Source organism: Aptenodytes forsteri, unplaced genomic scaffold (assembly GCF_000699145.1).
Source record: "Aptenodytes forsteri isolate BGI_AS27 unplaced genomic scaffold, ASM69914v1 Scaffold97, whole genome shotgun sequence".
Classification (NCBI taxonomy): domain Eukaryota; kingdom Metazoa; phylum Chordata; class Aves; order Sphenisciformes; family Spheniscidae; genus Aptenodytes; species Aptenodytes forsteri.
This window is the reverse complement of record NW_008795036.1, coordinates 1,045,230-1,063,545: the sequence shown is the minus strand read 5'-3', so window position 1 is coordinate 1,063,545 and position 18,316 is coordinate 1,045,230. Positions and strand designations below refer to the sequence as shown.

Below are 18,316 nucleotides of genomic sequence, written 5' to 3'. Positions count from 1 at the left end.
TTTATTTCGTAATCCAACTTGATGTCCTGCGTGCATCCTGTGATGCCAGGTTAGCTGCTGCTTGACCAACTTCATGCTAAATTACGTATAACAGCTGACAGCTGATGTCTTCTTTATGTGTTTTCCTGTGAAGCCAGCTTGATTTAAAAGCTATCTGCTTTAGAGATAACCAGCGGAAAAGAAAATTTATAACAGGCTTTGAACTGACACAACAGAGTAATGGCTGGTTGTGAGGACTGTATGTGAGCAGCCTTGAATGGGTAGTGTCCAGTTGTACAAACCCCTATTAGATTTGATTTGAGTGATTTTTTACTTTCAAAGGTAGCTCTAATGGAGTTAGAGAATCCACGTTTAAAAATACAGGTCTTCATGACTGGGATCCTTAATATAATACATTGTCTTGGTACATACATGCTAGTAGCATAAAGTTTACTTTAGTATCTTGTACCTGTTAATTAAAATATTCAAAACTAGGTATACTTTAAAAATGTGTTTTTCTGAAATGAGGTCCCTTCTGAAGTTCCCATTCCTGGGTTATCAAAAATCTGTACCTGTTTAAATGCTATCAGCAACACACCTTGACATACAAATTTTCATGTTATGTCATTGTCTTTATTCCTGCAGACACTTCAGTTCAGATACTGTTAATCCTTCCATCAAATCATTGCTGCGTGGCAAGTCCAATTGTGCTTTCTGTCTTTCTTTGCTTACCAGCACTGCATCCTAGCAAGTTACCATCAAGAAGAGCCCTAATTTTCACAGTCTCATGCATTGACACTTGCTATTTGATAGTCTTGTATTACATGGTCTTGATTATGGGTTGTGACTGATAATTTTCAGTCACTAAATGTCTTTGCCTGATGTTTCAGTGTTGGTGAGGGAGGTATGTAAATTTTGCTCCTGTGTTGACAATGGGAAATTTGGGAATTATTTTTAAAAGGGCTTAGGCATCTTTGACACCATTGAAAAGCAAAGCCATTTAATATTTTTAGCACCTGAGTCCATTTGAAAACAGACTTAAGTCTTCCTAGTGCTTTAAAAAAAAATAGTATCCCTTGATACAGGTGTAATCCTGCTGCTTGGTCAGTCATACTGTCCTCAGTCATTGTCATAGAAGCTAAGCCAGATTTGACAGTAAACCTCTAGAACTTAAATTCATATGGAAATAACACAAAAAATGTTTTAACTTGCTTTTTATTTAGATTATATTTCTGTATGAGAACCTCAATAACACCTTTTTAAGATTGCTTGCGTAAAGCAGTTGATCCTATGGATAAGGCTTTGAGGATTTTGATCCAACACTTCATATAGTCATGGTGTGTAGAATGAGTAAGACAGGAAAATAATATTAAGAAATTAGTAAAACAGCCTACTGAAAACAGTGTTTAATCTGTCTTCATACTAGAAGTTGCCTTAGCATGAAATGAGGATGAAGTAAATGCACATTATGGTTAGAATTCTAGTTCAATGATAATTGTTGTGGGTTTGTTTTGGTTTTTTTTAGATATACTCCACTTGATTATGCCTTGCTTGGTGAACACCATGAAGTGATTCAGTTCATGTTAGAACATGGGGCTCTGTCTATAGCTGCCATACAGGACATTGCTGCTTTCAAAATTCAGGCTGTCTACAAAGGATACAAAGTCAGAAAGGCTTTCCAAGAGAGGAAGAATCTTCTAATGAAACATGAACAGCTGAGAAAAGATGCTGCTGCCAAGTAAGTCTGAGACTTGGAATCTACTCCAGCAAATAGACATTTGTCATAAGTTTGTATATAACGGTGTATGATTTTCACAGTTATTCATCATCATTTATTGTTCCTCTTAGTACAGTTCATGAAACTGTAGGAAGCATATAATGGATTTTTTTCCATACACCTATAGATGGAAATTGTTTTCCAGATAATCCCAAATTAAATAACAAGCTTTATCTAATGTACAAGAACAAGGCAAAATACCAAAAGCTGAGAAACTAGCATGTTGGCATCCGTGAATCTTTGCCTGATATTCTGTATTATGATAAAAAGGCTTGGAAAACATTTATCACTCTAAGGTAATGGAAATAATTATTGGCCTATCAAGTCTTTGATATCCGTTTTGAAAAGAAATTAATAAGTAGATGAAGGAAAAAAAAAAACAGGAAAAGCCTGGTTTAATAAGGCTTAGCTTACTGTTTCACAGGAGGGGTTGTGCTTTTCTAGCAAACTGAACTCCTGGATTTTAATTGCAACTAGAGAGTTACCATGAAATCGTTGTATTAGATTATAGATAACTAACATATGCAATTCAAATAGTTATTTGTAAGATGTGTAGGTTCTGACTGAGTTTCTACCTATTTAAATGAGGTAATGGTAGCAAAGTGGTGAAATTCTAAAATCAGAAGGTACATAAATGATCATCAAAATACTTCGCTTGCTTGGACTTTATCCTTAAGATTCATAATATGAAGAACAACAAATTAGCACCTCGTTTCTCTTGAAGAAATCCAATTCTGGAATGAAAAAACATAACAATCTGAAAAGATTTCTGCATGATTTTATAGTATTATTTCTGTAAAGAGAGGTCATATGAATAAACACACAACATAATTATTGCACGTAGAGGTGTTCTTGTTGCATTCGTGTATCATAGACAAAGTCAGCTGCACTCTGCTCTATTTCAGATTTGCTGTTTTGATATTCTATGTAACTGGCCAGTCTGACCTCCATTGGGATGAATGCTACTGCTAATACTGGTTAATAATTGTTAATGCCCAGTAAGAACCAAAGCTAGAAATATCAGATAGCTAATCTCTTGCTCACATTTTTAGATCCTAAAGTTGTAACTTGCAGCCCTCCTACTATTTGCCTTTTCTGCTGAAGTCAGTAGAAGTCAAACCCATGCATGGAGAAGCTGCCTTTGAAAATATGCCAAATATCTTATGTATTTCTTTTTAATTTGGAGAACTCTGCTTCTTGCTGTGTGGTCACAACTGACTTTACCAAATGAGGTAATTTTATTCTTTGTGATGACAGTCATTTTTAGAAGAATCTGTGATACCCCATCTAGAAGATAAAATGAAAAAGCATTACCTCATGGAAATTTGGGGGTGTTTTTATAATTGTTTTCCTTGTGAGTTTCTGATATACTTCCTGAAACTTACTAAGCTGTTGTTGATTTGTTTGAAAACAATAGAAACAAAGTCTGTATACCAAATACCATAAAACCAGAATTAAAATACAATTGGAGTGTACAAGCAAATCAAGTTGTCACATAACAAATTTTATTTAATTGCATTTTTACGATCTGTAATAAACTGGAGGGGACATTATGTTGTCATCATTCTGGTACCCATCTGTGCATTCCACAGCTAAAATTGGCCAGGGTGTTGCGACATACAAAAAACCTAATATCCCTACTGATGTTTAAAAATCTGCTCTCCAGATAAAAGTGGACATTATGTGGGAATCCAGAATGATGGTGAACTCCTAGATTGAAACACACGCCCCCAATTATTTCAGTGTATGTATTTAAAACTTGCTTTGTAATATGTTATTTTAGAGAGTCTCACTAATATAAATCATTCCTAATTCTGCATGTTTTTAATTAGTCTGTTCTTTTTCTTTTATTTTTTTCCCCTTAACAAAAAGTCAACCAACAACTCATACCTGTATTATTTTCTGGTAAAGTTACATTCACTGTATTCAGCGCCTGTGAAATATTTCTATGCAAACATATTCTCCCATGTTGAACAACCCTATATCAAAGAAATGGTAATTTATAAAAGGAAGATTGATGCAGGCTAAAACAACATGCACACTATTATGTCGTTGAGCAAAGAGACATATCAGGAGACCAATTTGGGTAAGCAGGGAAGCCGTGACAGAGCTCAAATGCAAAAAGGCAGCATACAGGAGGTGGAAGCAGGGATGGGCTGCAAAGGAAGAGTGTAAAAACATTGCTTGGGCATGTAGGGATGGTGTCAGAAAAGCCAAAACTCAAATGGAGTTGAGGCTTTCAAGGGATGTCACAGGTAACAAGGTGAGCTTCTGCCTCTACATTAATAGGAAAAGGCTGAGCAAGGAAAATGTGGGCCTGTTGCTGAATGGTGCGAGTGATTTAGTGACAACAGACACAGGTGTGGCAGAAGTACTCAATGCCGCCTTTTCCTCAGTCTTCACCCAGAAGGTCTCCCAGGCCTCTGTGCTTAGAGAAGTGTTCAAGGAGGAGAACTGCCAACTGTGAATGAGGATTAAGTCAGGGATCACCTGAGAGAACTCAGCCCAGACAAGTCCATGGGACCAGATAGGCTGCATCCAAGGATGCTGAGAAAACTAACTAACTGATGTCCTTAAAAGGCCACTTTCCAACATCTTTGAAAGGTCACAGATGGTGACCCAATGGGAAGGTCCCCAATGACTGGAGGAAACCAAATGTTGCACCCAACTTCAAAAAGGGCCAAAAGAACAATCTGACTGACTGGTTGGCCTCACTTTGGTCGCTGGGAAACTTACAACAGACATAAGCTGAAACCAGAGAGATTTTGACTGGAAATAAAGAGAATTTTTTTCACCCTTGGGACAATCGAGCAGTGGGACGGGTTGCCCAAAGAGGTTGTACGGTCTCCATCCTTAAAGGTTTTCAAGACCCAACTGGATAAAACCCTGAGCAACCCAGTCTGACCTCATAGTTGACCTTTTTTTGAGCAGAACTTTGGCCTTCATGACTTCCTGAGATCCCTTCCAATAGGTGTTACCTTATGATCGTATGATCTTTTGGAAGAGGGCAATGTTGATGGGATATATGAGCAGTAAACATTTTAACAGCTATAAATGTGTCAATATAATAGGTACTTTTCTTCAGTGGGAATGAAAGTAACTGGTTATTAATAGGTGGGATGGAGAACCTGGCAGGAGGGAAGCAGTGCTTTAGGAGAGTAGCACAGAGGAAATCTGGGAAGGAGGCATTTAAAAAACAGTCAGACTATATACAGGTAAAATGATGGACTTTTAAAACTTTTTTACAAAGAGGCTTTTGTTTTACTTTTTATAAAACCAGGTCTTTAGGAAAATAATATTTAAGGGTTTAAAGCACTTTCAGAGAAAACTGATGTCCAATAGATTGGGTTTTGAAAGGGCTGCAGAACTCATTCAGCACTTGTTCACCTTCCTTTTGAATTTCTCAGAATAAGTTCCTGAATCCATACTTTTGTTTTTACTAAGTCTTCCGGATTTCATTCTGACCAGTTGGAGGAAACTGATTGAGAATATGGATGTGAAAGGGAAGTGGATGAAAGTGAGTAAGAGTCAGTAACTCGTGATATTTAGGAAGAGAAGAACAGGAAGGAAATAAAACAGTTCCATTAAACAGCCTTCAGTAGATTCCCAAAAATGTTCTAGCAGCAAGAGAGTACAAGTAGATTATGAGGTTCTTCAAAAAACTGGTAGTAAGGCCTGCATGCTGAGAAAAGATAGGAAGTGAAGCAAGAGAGAAAATAATGAGCTCTTCAGCAACCTGAAAAGGGAAAGCACATAGTGGAAATTTGGCACAATTACTAAAATTGAGGGTAATAATAACATACAATGATAAAATTAAATACGCTGAGGTGCAAAATAAGAACAACTAGCAAGGGATGTGAGGTATCACAATAAATCATTGTAAACATACACATTGTAAAAGGAAGAGCAAAGAAAGAGTTGGTCCACAAGTGATGGTAAGAAGGCTGAAGTTTCTATGTCTTTTTTTGCTTCGGTCTTCCTTAAATGTCAAATGATGTCCATTAGCAAACGGAATTCACACTAGTAACGAAGGGCAGCAATGCAGGCTAAAATACTGAAACAACAGTTTAGAGACTAATCGGGTGAGTGAGATGCTTTCAGATCAGTGTAGCCTGATAAAATTCATCCTGAGGTGTTTAGAAAACTGATACAATCTTAAAATGGTTACCCTTAAAAACTTTAGGAGGACCACTGGGACTGGAAAATTCACAAAATGAGCAGTGTCTGCTTTCTCAAAGGGGAAGAAGAGGAGTCTGTAGACATACAAACTTCAGTCCCAAGAACCACAGAATTGTTGAGGTTGGAAAGGACCTCTTGAGACCATCCCTGCCCCTGCTCAAATAAGGTCAGCTAGAGCAGCTTGCCCAGGACCATGTCCAGTCAGGTTTTGAGTATCTATGCTAATGGAGACTCCACAACCTTTCTGGGCAACCTGTTCCAGTGTTTGACCACCCTCACAGTAAAGAAAGTGTTTTCTTGTGTTCAGATAGAAATTCATGAGTTTAAATTTATGCTTATTGCCTGCTGTCCTGTCAATGGGTGCTACTGAGAACAGTCTGGCTCCATCTTCTTCATTCCCTCCAGTCAGGTATTTATAGACATAGATGAGATTCCCTCCTGAGCCTTCTCTTGTCCAAGCTGAATAGTCCCAGCTCGCTCAGCCTCTTCTCATATGAAAGATGCTCCAGTCCTTTAAGCTTCTCCATGGCCTTTCACTGGACTCATTACAGTAACTCCATACCTTTCTTATCCTGGAATGAGTAATCAAACTTCTATGTATCTGGAACATAACAAAGCAAGAAGTAATGGCTGGTCTGAATTTGCTAAGAACAAATTCTATCAAACCTACTCAATTTTCTTTTGTGACAAAGTAACAAGTTTTGTGGCCGTGGAGAAACAGTAGCTGTCATTCAGACTTGCCTGAAGTTTTCATACTTTCTCATGTGCCATTCTCATTAGCAAAGTAGGGCAATGTAGCTGGAATTAAACTGCTATTAGATGGGTGAAAATTGCTTGGAAGAACATATGCAAAGAGTAGTTTAATGGTTCAGCTTTAAACTGGAAGTGTGTATTGATGAGAATTCCGCATAAATCCATCCTGAATCTGATACTATGCAGTGTTTTCATTTAAGAAGTAAAATGTTAAATTTCCAAATGGCACCAAGGTGCATCAGACTTGTAAGCGCATTGAAGACTAAAGCAGAAATCAGAATGGTGTTAATACATATGAGAAGTGGTTGAGGAAAAAATAGGTGGTTAGGTAAGGACAAATGGACAGCTCTACACATTTGGCAAGACCAATCAACATAGGAGTACTGGATGGAAATTAACTGTCTTTTTAACATTTTTGTTAAGGACTATCTGTTAAAAGGTTGTAGTAGATCATAAGCTGAACATGTTGTGATTCAACAGTGTCATGCTTCCAAAAACAAACATCATGCTAGATTGTATAGCAGGAGACGGCTGTTTATACAACACGAAATATAACTCCTCTTGGTCCAGATAAAGCTTCACCAGCAGTAGGATCATACCTGGAGATCTGTTTTCAGTTATGATTTTTTAAGTAACTTTTTTTTGCAAGGATAACTTAAAAAATGCTCTCCAGGCACATGGACATGTTCTAAATTTAAAACGTCCTCCACAGAGTAGATACAAAAAGCAAAGTGTTCTTAACAGAATAGAAAAGGTTGGTTTCATTTTAGCAGGATCAAAAATTCAAAGCATCTCTGTGTCTTCACAAATGCTTAAGGCTGAAACTGTTCCTTTCCATCTGCTAAAGGCTCAGTTTCCATTCTCTCACTTCTGTAATGAAATACAAATTTATGACCATTCAGGACAAAATTCTGTTGCAATTAAAGTGGAAAATTTTAGCATGCCAGCTCTGTTATCACAGAGCAGTTTTCTAACTTTAGAGCCAAAACTTGGATCCTGCTGAGTCGCCAGAACCCCCTGAGAATGACTGAGCGCCCTTAGGTTAGGAACTTACCTACTTGCTTTACTTGTTCATGAAACCTAGTCTCTCAACTCAGACAACAGTAAAACTTGGAAATTTTAATTTTGAAGATATCCTTCATTGTAAAACAAACTGTATTTCTAACTAAATAAAGCAAACCACAAGGGGAGGTTCATAAGTATTCTTCAGGAGTCTGTTAATCAATTAAGCTCTACTGTGACAATTAGGATGATGGTCTATGAATAGGGAGCTTTGAAATCCCTTCCTTTTATTATTTCATCAGTTTCAGCTGAAAAATTAACACACAAACAGGACCTTTTAGAAAAAATCCCCTTGTACTTCTTGTCAACGTCTAGTCCTGTGTCATTTCAATAACTTTACAATTGGCATGTTGCTGAAGTTAACGTTTTGAGTTAATCTGCTCATCCAAAGAGTGCAGGCTACTTGGGCTTGATTGTGTATCACACAACCTCTCTCACACTTTCTTTTCTAATACCCTGAATGGAAGATACTGGTAATAGGCTGCTTGATTCTTGTGAAGAAAAGAAAATGACTATTCTGTGAGTAGTAAAATCTGATTTATCAGCTCAAACAGCAGAGTAATGGCAGTGAGATCCATACTGTACACGAGAGACGCATCCCCACATAGTCTGCCTGTGGAATGCCGATATTATTTGAAACTAGCCACTTTTTTCCGTGCCAGAGGGAATACTGAACCTCAGGCTGCCGGGAGTGTATTTTTGAGATCAATTAGCAGCTTTTCAGGTACAAAGTTCAATCAGCTTCTTCTGCAGAGCATACTTGATAAGATAGTACTGACAGATAAAGTTAAGGCTTCTCCCTGGCAGCTCACACTGAAATGACATATACTGGCATTGATACGACTCACAGGAACTGAGGATGGCATGCTGCATAACTAACCTGTCATATGCTGTGCTGTGAGCTAATGTGTCAACAGTCTGCAAACTACGTTGTAGCATTGGAAGCAAGTTAAAATACCAGGCAGCTACATGATACGACATTTACCACCTGTCCATTCCAACAGGAAAAGTGTCACTTCATCTTACAACCAGTGCTAAATTTATAAAAACAAATTCAGTGGTAGGTAGGTATGTAATGTTTGCTATGTACTATTGGGTTTATTCTGCTTTGTAGGAAAAAGAATTTAAAAGCTAAAGTGCAATGACATCCCACCGTATTTCGAAATAGGCTGCAAAACTTTATTCAACAGATGCGCCTTTCCTAACCTTGTCCAAAATTCTCTTTTATATCTACACTATTTAAGAGATGCATGACTTCTTTCATTTTTGAAAACCAAATGTCATAATTGTAAGGGCATACTACATGCACACAAGTTTTTAATTCACATCTTGTATTTTCAGTAGTTAACATTTGTATAATGTATAATCTGTTCATGTAAAATAAATTAATTATCTACCAATGATAAATATATAGCAGCACATTAGTACCAGTAGCTAGTTTGAAGCTGGTTTATAATTGTCTGTATTAATTATGACACAGGTAAGTATGAAAAATAATTTTCAAAGAGATGACGACTTTTATTAAAGTTTTCTGATTTTCAAATACAGTGCATTGCATTACTACTTATATTAAAGCAGTGTTCATTACTAATTAAAAACATAGTTATTAGTATCCTATTTCTTGTCTTCTGACACTTCTTCAAAATCCTGCTTTTAATTTTTGCATATTTATAAAAAAAACTAAGTTTCATTGTTTTCAGTAAGGGAGTGTTTTAAAATCAGTTTAAACCGCCGCAAACTGAATGGGCATCTGGCTTATAAGGACTTAACCTTCATTAGGCTGTAGCTGCGAGTCAGTTGTTATTTTGGATCAAGCTAAGACACTTCAATGCAATGGGTGTCCCTTTCTCACAAAAAAGATGTTATAGTCAAGGTTTTATTGTGGCAGTGTCAGGTTTCTAGAGAGGAATGTTTTCGAGTTAGATACATGCTCCCAAGATTTTGTCTTTGGAATTCTTATGGTATTGACTATAATTGCAGGAAACGTGAAGAGGAAAGTAAGAGAAAAGAAGCCAAGCTGCAGAAAGGGATGCAGAACGTGGAACAAAGTAGGTTTCGAGTACAACAGAATCCTGCAAATCGAGAGACGACTACCAGCATCTCGCAGTTACCTAATAAACCAATTGATATGCAGAATAAGAGACCTCTCTCCCTCAATGCTTCACAAATTCAACCAGGGAGAAACAGTAGAGGTTCACCTAAAGCTTGTCACAACAAAGGGACACCAAAGGAGAGTTGCCTGTCAGCAGAGCCTCAGAGTGAAGGTCGTAAAATCAGGCAAGGTTTGTAATCTTTTTTAATCGTCCTGATTATCTTTTTTGTCCATATCTGGAGGTGATTTATATATAGGACCTGTTTTATCTTTCTATCATTTCTTGTTCTTTCATTATTTAAGCAATTCATAAAGGACAGAGTTAGAGACAGATTCTTTTACTGCGTGTGTTCTGCCAACTTAAGCAGTCAAAAACACCAGCATCTACAGCGTCTGTAAAAATACCTAAAATATGTGAGAACAGGTTGTTGGGAGTTGTTCTATTAGTTACACTGTTTGGAGAAAATGAGATTAAAGATACTTGGCATATCTGTGGGATTCTTGAAGAACATTAATGGATCAATTGTAACTCTTGTTTTTAAACAAGGTTAAAATGAGGGTAAAATTGTTCTAAGTGACGTCTCTAGCATACAGAGGGAGCTGTTCAGGCAGCTTCATTCTCCATGACAGGGTTCTCCATGATTTGTCTTTGAAGTCCCCTTGCTGAGAACACTCAAGGATATTTTTTGAGAAACGAGACTGTTGTTAGAAATTATACTATGAAACAGCATGTCGAAGCTCTTTCTTTTACTTTTTGTGCCCTGCTCCACTCCTTTGTTCTATATGTAAGTGCATCATCAGTTTATCATCATTTCTTGACCACTCCTATATCAGTTTTTGCAAGATAAACATTTTAATAACATTGCAATCAGTTCTGACTTCAGCCAGTTATAGGAGCCCATGGCTCAAATCTTTCAAAACTGGTCATGTTAAATCATCTTTGTTATCATTAGAAGCAAAAATTGGATTAGTGGTTTATTTAAGGTAAGTTGCACAACTCCTTCTCAAATGTAAAATTATTGCTAATTCCTCTGGAAATTCTGCTAATCAGAATATTACAATAATCCAAAGAAAAAGAAAGTCAAAGACCTGTTCCTACTGAATTGTTTTACCTAGATTTCTTTAGCTTTTACATGGAAATGTGTTGGTAAGCAGAATACTTGACTATATTTTCATAGAAAAAGCAGACGTATATATTTTAGCCTAACATATACTGTGATAACTAAGTAATCATAAACAGAGGTGTTAAAAATTCTAGCAAGCTTTATCTGCATGTGTATTAACTTTCTATTAATTAAAATATTCAGATGGCAAAGTAAAACCCATACGAATAATCACAAACAGTGGTTGCCAAATGAAAAATGGATAGTTGTAATGAACACAATGAGGAGAAATGGTAAGTATGGAAAAAACAGAAAGGAGAAAGGAGGATGTGGGGAGGATTGGAACAGTGAAGGGGAGAGAAGAGAAGGACAAAGAAATTATAAAGGAGGAATGAACAGCCTTTTCTTTTACTGACTCCTCTATCCATTCTTTGCCAAAATCTTCCATTGGTTATGCCAATGGAAACTTCATTGCATCAGTCAGACTCCCACTGTTTCTTGGAACAAATACAATGGTTTTGCACTGAGAGAATGACCTAAGGAAGTAGGTAGTAGGTAGTCCATGGGGAACATGGATAAGGGTCAAACTGACTAGAGAGATCAGGACTGAATTTGCCAAATTTTCTGCAGATGATTCTAATATTGATACTTAGGTTTGAAAAACCGCATTAATGTTCAGTTGTCTACACTACCCTTCACAGTAACCTTGGGAATTCAAACCGGCAGCAAATGCTAACAGCATGTAGCTTGGACTTTTGATTGAAGGCTTCCCCGAAGTTGGAGATTTCCTGAAGTAGCTATGCCAGAATAATTTTTCCATGTTGATGGTTTTAAAATCATATGGGCTGTTGCCTGGACATTTTTTGCTTTTCAATATATCTTTAAAAGCAGAATATAATTTCTGCGAAAGATAGAATTTTAAATAGAAAATTCTTCACTATTGTTTATTATGTTTCTTCACCATGAGTGTTGAGAATGAAGAGAACAAAACTCTTTACTCAAGGTTCTTCTGAAAATACATGATAACATGTCTACTCCTTCTACAGTGAGACCAGTTTACCTTCAGAGATTGTAAAGAAAGCACCCTCTTGCCCAATCCAAAAAGCCCGTGTTTGAAATTAAATGCTATGCCATTTTTACATAAGCATTCTCTTTTTGTTATGGGAATGAAGCCAGGAAAGTTGGCGCAGTAAGGATCAAATCATGAAGTCGTCTAATCAGTTCTCATTAGGTGTTTTAATCAATCCTCTTGTGACCAAAACTTTAATGGACTTAATTGGATGTTTTATTGGAATTAAATATAAATTTAGATCCTGTGGGCTGGCACTTAGAAAGATTTTCAGCAATTGCAAATAGATCTGCTAACAATATAGGAAAACAGTGATTTAGTTGGTGGGTCTATTCTGATCTCTTCTCCACTCAGAAATCCTCTTTCTTATGTATGTTATTTCATTTGCCTTAATTATAGTAGTAACAGGTAAGTTCTTTTTTTATGCTCTGTACTTGTTATTGCTTGGTCTTCCTATCTAAGAAAGTTTATTTCAACCTCCAAAGATGATCTAGAATACTTAAATGATGGGTTTTTTCCATTATCCAGTTATCCAGTTGTTCAGATTGGGAAGTTTTGCATTTACTACTTTAACGACTTAAATGTGTTACAGTAAACGCGTTCTACATGCCATGCGTACAAACCAGGTAGCAGGTTTTGGTGAGTTGAGTATGACAAGGCCATTTTTAAAAGGCTGTGTTCTTTTTCCTCACAACTGTAAAAATTAACTTGTTGGGACATCAAAGTAGTGTTGTGATGGTGCTGGAAATTTCATACATTTGAATTGACTGTCAGCCCTATACCGTTTTTATTGATGGTACTGGCAATTTTGTACTTGGCTTCATTAAGAGTGGGATTATGCCCACAGAAATCTTTGCTTCAAAAGGCACATTTTTTAAATTGCCTATTCCCCTGGGGTGATGAGGGAGAGAGAGGGACTTTCCTTCTTTGTTCTGGGAGATTAAAATAGATTAAAAAATAATTAAATTAATAATATATTAGAATAGATTAAAATAATGGACTTTTTTCTCTTGTCCCAGAACATGCAGGGCTAATTACCCATATGGCAATCATGTATAAGTTAGAATAACCTCTCAGCCCATACTGGCCTGTCACCATGATAAATCTTCTCTGTTGGAGACATCATTGATGATAATCCTGAGTTTCTTCTGTGTAATCTGTTACTCTGCCATATTCTGTTATCCAGTCAAGGGAGTATCCTGTAGAAGTGTTACAGTGAGGATAAATGTAGCATGGTTTTACCAGGTTTTGGATAATCCAGAAGATCTTCTGTGATTCCATTATATTAAAGATATCTTTCTTTTCTTTTTCACCTCTTACCTACCCTTTAACACCCTGTCTGTTACATTTCGTCCTGTCTGGTCTATTTTCTCATTCCCCTGTTAGTTTCCTAACAAAATAGAGGGTGGATGGTAGATGGAGATTTTCAGTTTTGCACTCCAGTCTGGCTTCCGAGCCATCCTCACAAGAGTGTTTAGGAGCAGCTACCACACAGGATTTGTTTTCCCACCCTAGTCTTGGAAAAGTAATCTTGCAGCAAGGGAAAAATGGGAAGGGCTTCATAGTTTCATTTAAGATGTCAAGGAAAGTACTGAGAAGCCAAGTGCTCTGGGTTTCCTGGGTCTGTGGGTTACCCTGTTGGTCATCGTGTGCCAGGATGCAGCGTGGCTAGAGCAGAAGTTTAGCAAATAAGCTTGAAACAGTGAAGGTCTGTTACAGTGTCTTCACTGGAACGAGCAGGTGTGTTCGTGGGGCTGCATTCCGGCGCCACGTGGTGAGCTGGTTTCTTTGGAGAACACCAGTATATTCAGGTAGGTGAAGAAATAGTTTCTCCCTGTGGACTTTTTTTAGGCATCTAACTCAAATGTAATGTGAGAAAGAAAAATACTTGTAGAACAGTAAGCAAATGAAGATGTTTGGGACTGTACTGTTAGAGGCAATCGTGTCCTCTTCCGATTCTTCCTGCTTATACATTTTTTTCATTGAAGTAAATCCTAATGTGCCTCAAAGGTAACTGAGCAAAAAAATTGGAGACATAAACTATGTTTTGCTGGATCAGAGACTGAATGTTGGTTTCCATTTCTCTGTCTAAAGATTCGTTGAGGAAACACATCAAAAGCAAGTCGAGTTGTGTCCATTTCCACTGTGGCAAAGCAAAAGAGGGAACAAAAGTTGAAGTGAAACATCAGGTCGCAGCTGCTACGGAACTGGATGGAGAAAAGCACAAGGAGCACACTGTCGAGGCAACGGGTACTTGTGCTCGGAGGAGCAGAAGGCATACTTCTGCTTGTAGGACTGCTAGTGTTGGGGAAAAATTAAGAGATCAAAGTCAGTCTTCATCTGGCAACAGGGACCACTGTGAAGGAACAGCTGTGTTCTTCTGCAACGTCAGCTGTACTGGTGGAATTGCAAGAAACTCAAAGCAGTGTGAAGCTTCTTCCAAAGGCAAAAGGCATCAGCAGAAACCCAGAAATAAAGAGGTAAATGATGAGCGATGTTCACCAGCTGGCTCTAGTAGACCAGGAAGTGCCAAAACAGTATTTGTAAACACCGGAAATGACAGCGTGCATGCTGTAGAACAAACTAACAAAGTGGGAAATAACGAATTAGCAAAAAAGGCCTCCCCTTTATTGTCTGCTGAGGCAGGACCTACCGGAACTGTGCCAAGAAACCCAGCAGCGTGTTCTGCTCCTGATGACAGTTTGAACTTGGAAAAAACAGGCGTAATTGGATCCAGGAATGCGGATGATCAGTTATGTTCTGTCACATGGCAAAGTACAAATATTGAACTAATCCCTTTAGAGATTCGAATGCAGATAATAGAAAAAGAAAGAAAAAGAAAGGAGCTGTTTCGGAAGAAGAACTATGCTGCTACAGTCATACAGAGGACATGGAGAAGGTAAGACTACTGTTTCAGTAGCTACAGAAGAGTGACATACAAGTACATGTAAATTACATTAGCCTTGTCGGCAATGGGCTTTATTTGGTCCTTTTGCTTACAACATTACCAGTGATAAATCAGGAATTCAATAATCTTTCACCAAACAAGTGGAAGTGTGTTCCAGTCACCTAGAATTACATTAGTAAGTTCATAAAAAGTGCAAGGTAAGTGTTGATTTTTAATAACTGGAGAAGTTACTAAACTTCTGTTTCAAGCACTGATATTTCTTTAGGGAGTGCCGATCAAGATTTGCCTAAGCCTAGAGTTCACTGCTGTCGTGTGCATTAGCAAACTTGCACATGTAGGGATATAGGGTTTTTTTCTGGAAAAAGGTTTTTGTAACCAGATCGTTCAGCACCATTTACTGACACACCTGATATTGTACTCTGACCTGACTTTTAACTGGATAACCAAACCACAGGAGGTTTGGAAGCTCGGATAGAGTTTGTTGCCAAAACTTGAAGCTAACTGGAATAACTTGATTCAGCAGGAATGACTGCTCTGCAGAAAGGCAGACAGGAGGGAGCAAGATGTCCTAGTGTTTGCTTTCCACTATGAGTGGCAGTTGTAGGTGAAGCATATAATATGTACGTAATTCTTATTTCCTATTTTTAATTGAAATTTTCTTCAGTTTTTATGTGGGTGCAGAAAACTATAAATTGCTGATTTTTACTAATAACTGATCTTTCCAGGTCTCTCACTAGCCTAACAATTTCATATATGTTTTTATATTTCTTAGTTTTCAATTAAAGAAAAGATAACAGGGAAGTTCCTTTGAGAACTCAACTCTCACGCCCTATGGTATAGTTCAGTAGTGATGCAAAAATTGTTCCCCCAGTGAAACTGTACCAAAGGGAGCAGCTGGCAGATGTCTGGGAGTGCATAGAGGGCAGTAACGTCCTTTATACTAATCTCTGGGAAACCTGCAAGTTTCCTGCAACAGCAGAATCGGGTCGTAATGCCCAACTGCCTGCAGAATAAATGCTGAGTTGCTGGTAGACCTCTCTTCTTCTGGGTCACGCTGGAAGCTTTGGTTCCCTCGCAGAGAAATTCAGAGGGGCTGTTTCTCCCCTCTGCTGTGCCAGGAGCAAAGTACTAGCTGTCTTCCCAGTGCAGGGCAGCGTCTGCATCCAGCCGCCTCAGCCACAGCGTGGAGCAGAGGGGAGCACTTGGCAGCTGGAGCATCAGGGTCTGCTCTCTTTGTCACCACATCCAGCCACAGGAGGCAGCCAGCCTGGGCTGTTTAGCCACTCCAGTAACGTCCTCTGGGCTGCATCAAGCAAGGCCAGGACCAGAAGTTAAGAGCGCGCAGTTCTGAATGGTTATTGTACAAGACTGCTCTTTTGACAAGAAAAGATCTTGCGGCCAAGAACCACGTAGCTCTGAAGGGCAGTAAAGAGGCATGAGGTTGTGCTGCCTGCTTACAGTGATGCTTCCAGGCTTAAAAAATGCTCTGTTTCTTATTTTGCAAGGTGGAGTGTTACTTGTGTTCCCTATTGCACAAAACACCAGGGAGCTAAGAGACAAGTATTACTAGCTGCTTATTCGTGGAGTTTTGAGAACTGGTATTTCTCCTGTTGCTTTTTACAGTTAACTTAGGAAGTGTCTTGTCTTTCTCAGAAAGAGCTGACGCTGGCCATTACTAGTGAAGGGACACCAGACCAGACGCCCGATGGTCCGAGCTGGCAGTCCGTTTGTTCCTAAACTGAAATGTGGCCATTTAAACATTTGTGTTGGCTCAGCAAATACTTCTGTTTGCTCCAGCTCTTTTACTGATCAGTCTAAATACTTCTCAGCATGAGGTTGGGTTTGCAGTCCAGTAATATTCCAGGTTATCTCTTCACTGTTGTTGGAGTATAAAAGTTACACTGGCTTTTGTGAATGCATTCCTATTGCAGTGAAAAGTTAAAAATTTGGAACGTGGTATTTTTAATTCATTTTGAAGCCTCTTTTTTGGTGAAAATTCTGACTTTTTTGTACAGTATCACCTATTTCAGTACTTCTATCATATTTGCCCTCCTTTTGCTATTTATGCACCCAGCTCTGGGGTTCCCAGTACAAGAAAGGCATGGACCTGTCGGAGCGGGTCCAGAGGAGGGCCACAAAAATAGTCAGAGGGCTGGAACACCTCTCCTATGAGGCAAGGCTGAGAGAGTCAAGGTTGTTCAGCCTGGAGAAGAGAAGGCTCCGGGGAGACCTGATTGCAACCTTTCAATATATAAAGGGAGCTCAGAAGGAAGACGGAGAGAGACTTTTTACAAGGCCTGTAGTGACAGGACAAGGGGCAATGGTTTTAAAATGAAAGAGGGTAGGGTTAGCTTGGACATAAGGAGGAAATTTTTCACGCTGGGGGTGGTGAGACAGTGGAACAGGTTGCCCAGAGAAGTTGTGGATGCCCCATCCCTGGAATGTTCAGGGTCAGGTTGGATGGGGCTTTGAGCAACCTGATCTAGTGGAAGATGTCCCTGCCCACGGCAGGAGGGCTGGACTAGATGATCTCTGAAGGTCTCTTCCAACCCAAGCCATTCTGTGGTTCTGTGATTCTGTGCCGTATTTGTCATCCCCACGCTGAACTGCAAAGCAAAGCAGCCACTTCTTCTCCCAGTGATGCACCACTTCTGCCATCAGCACTCTCTGCTGCTTGCTAGAGGCTGAATAAATATTGCCTGCCTTCCCACATTTTTCCAAACGCTATGTAAGCAGCTCAGTGATGGCAATGTCCTCCTTGGCCTTCTTTCTTTTCTAATTTAGAGCCCGAATCCTTGTCTTACGTGTTCAGACCCTTTTCGATATCAAAAGCTAAGGTAAGTCAGGAGTAGGTTGGGAGAGTATATCCATAAGTGATACTATTGCTTCTGAAGGCTGTGCTGTTTTCACTTAACACCAAATGAAAATCCTTACAGAGGAGTTGGCGCATGCCATAGCTTTCAGTCAAAGCGTAAAGATGGGTAGTGAGTGCTTGTGCAAATTTCCTCACAAGAACTGGGATCTAAAGCCTTGTGTCGAGCTAGCTGACCTGTGTAGAAGTCTTCGCATTCCATTTAAAGTTTTGACTATCTAAAGATTTTGGACAGATCTTTCTAAACTATCCACCTGCTGAAACAGCAATTGTGTTATGTCAGCAAGAAATGCATGCACTTACTTACAACACTTTGGAAATTGTGGGGATTAAAGATTGTTTAAATGACATTTGTTATTTAAAGAATTAATGAAGAAAAATAAATACATTTGTTCTGTTTGCAAAACTCATATTTTATAGAACACTAACGAGGATCATAAATTCTGCAAGGCTGCAGGAGAGATTAGTTTGGCAGTTCCTCCACTGTCATTCCATTACATCTGCAGACAGTTTACTGTTGCT

At 38.6% G+C, this 18,316-nt stretch overlaps 1 protein-coding gene across 1 annotated transcript in view; it reads left to right on the top strand.

Annotated features, from left to right (window-relative positions):
• The window catches only part of INVS (inversin), a 99,897-nt gene that overhangs the window by 73,179 nt on the left and 8,402 nt on the right, over window positions 1-18,316 (top strand). Inside the window, 3 exon segments of the mRNA XM_019471368.1 lie at window positions 1,505-1,717; window positions 9,731-10,032; window positions 14,109-14,913. Coding sequence (XP_019326913.1) covers window positions 1,505-1,717; window positions 9,731-10,032; window positions 14,109-14,913 — 1,320 coding nt within the window.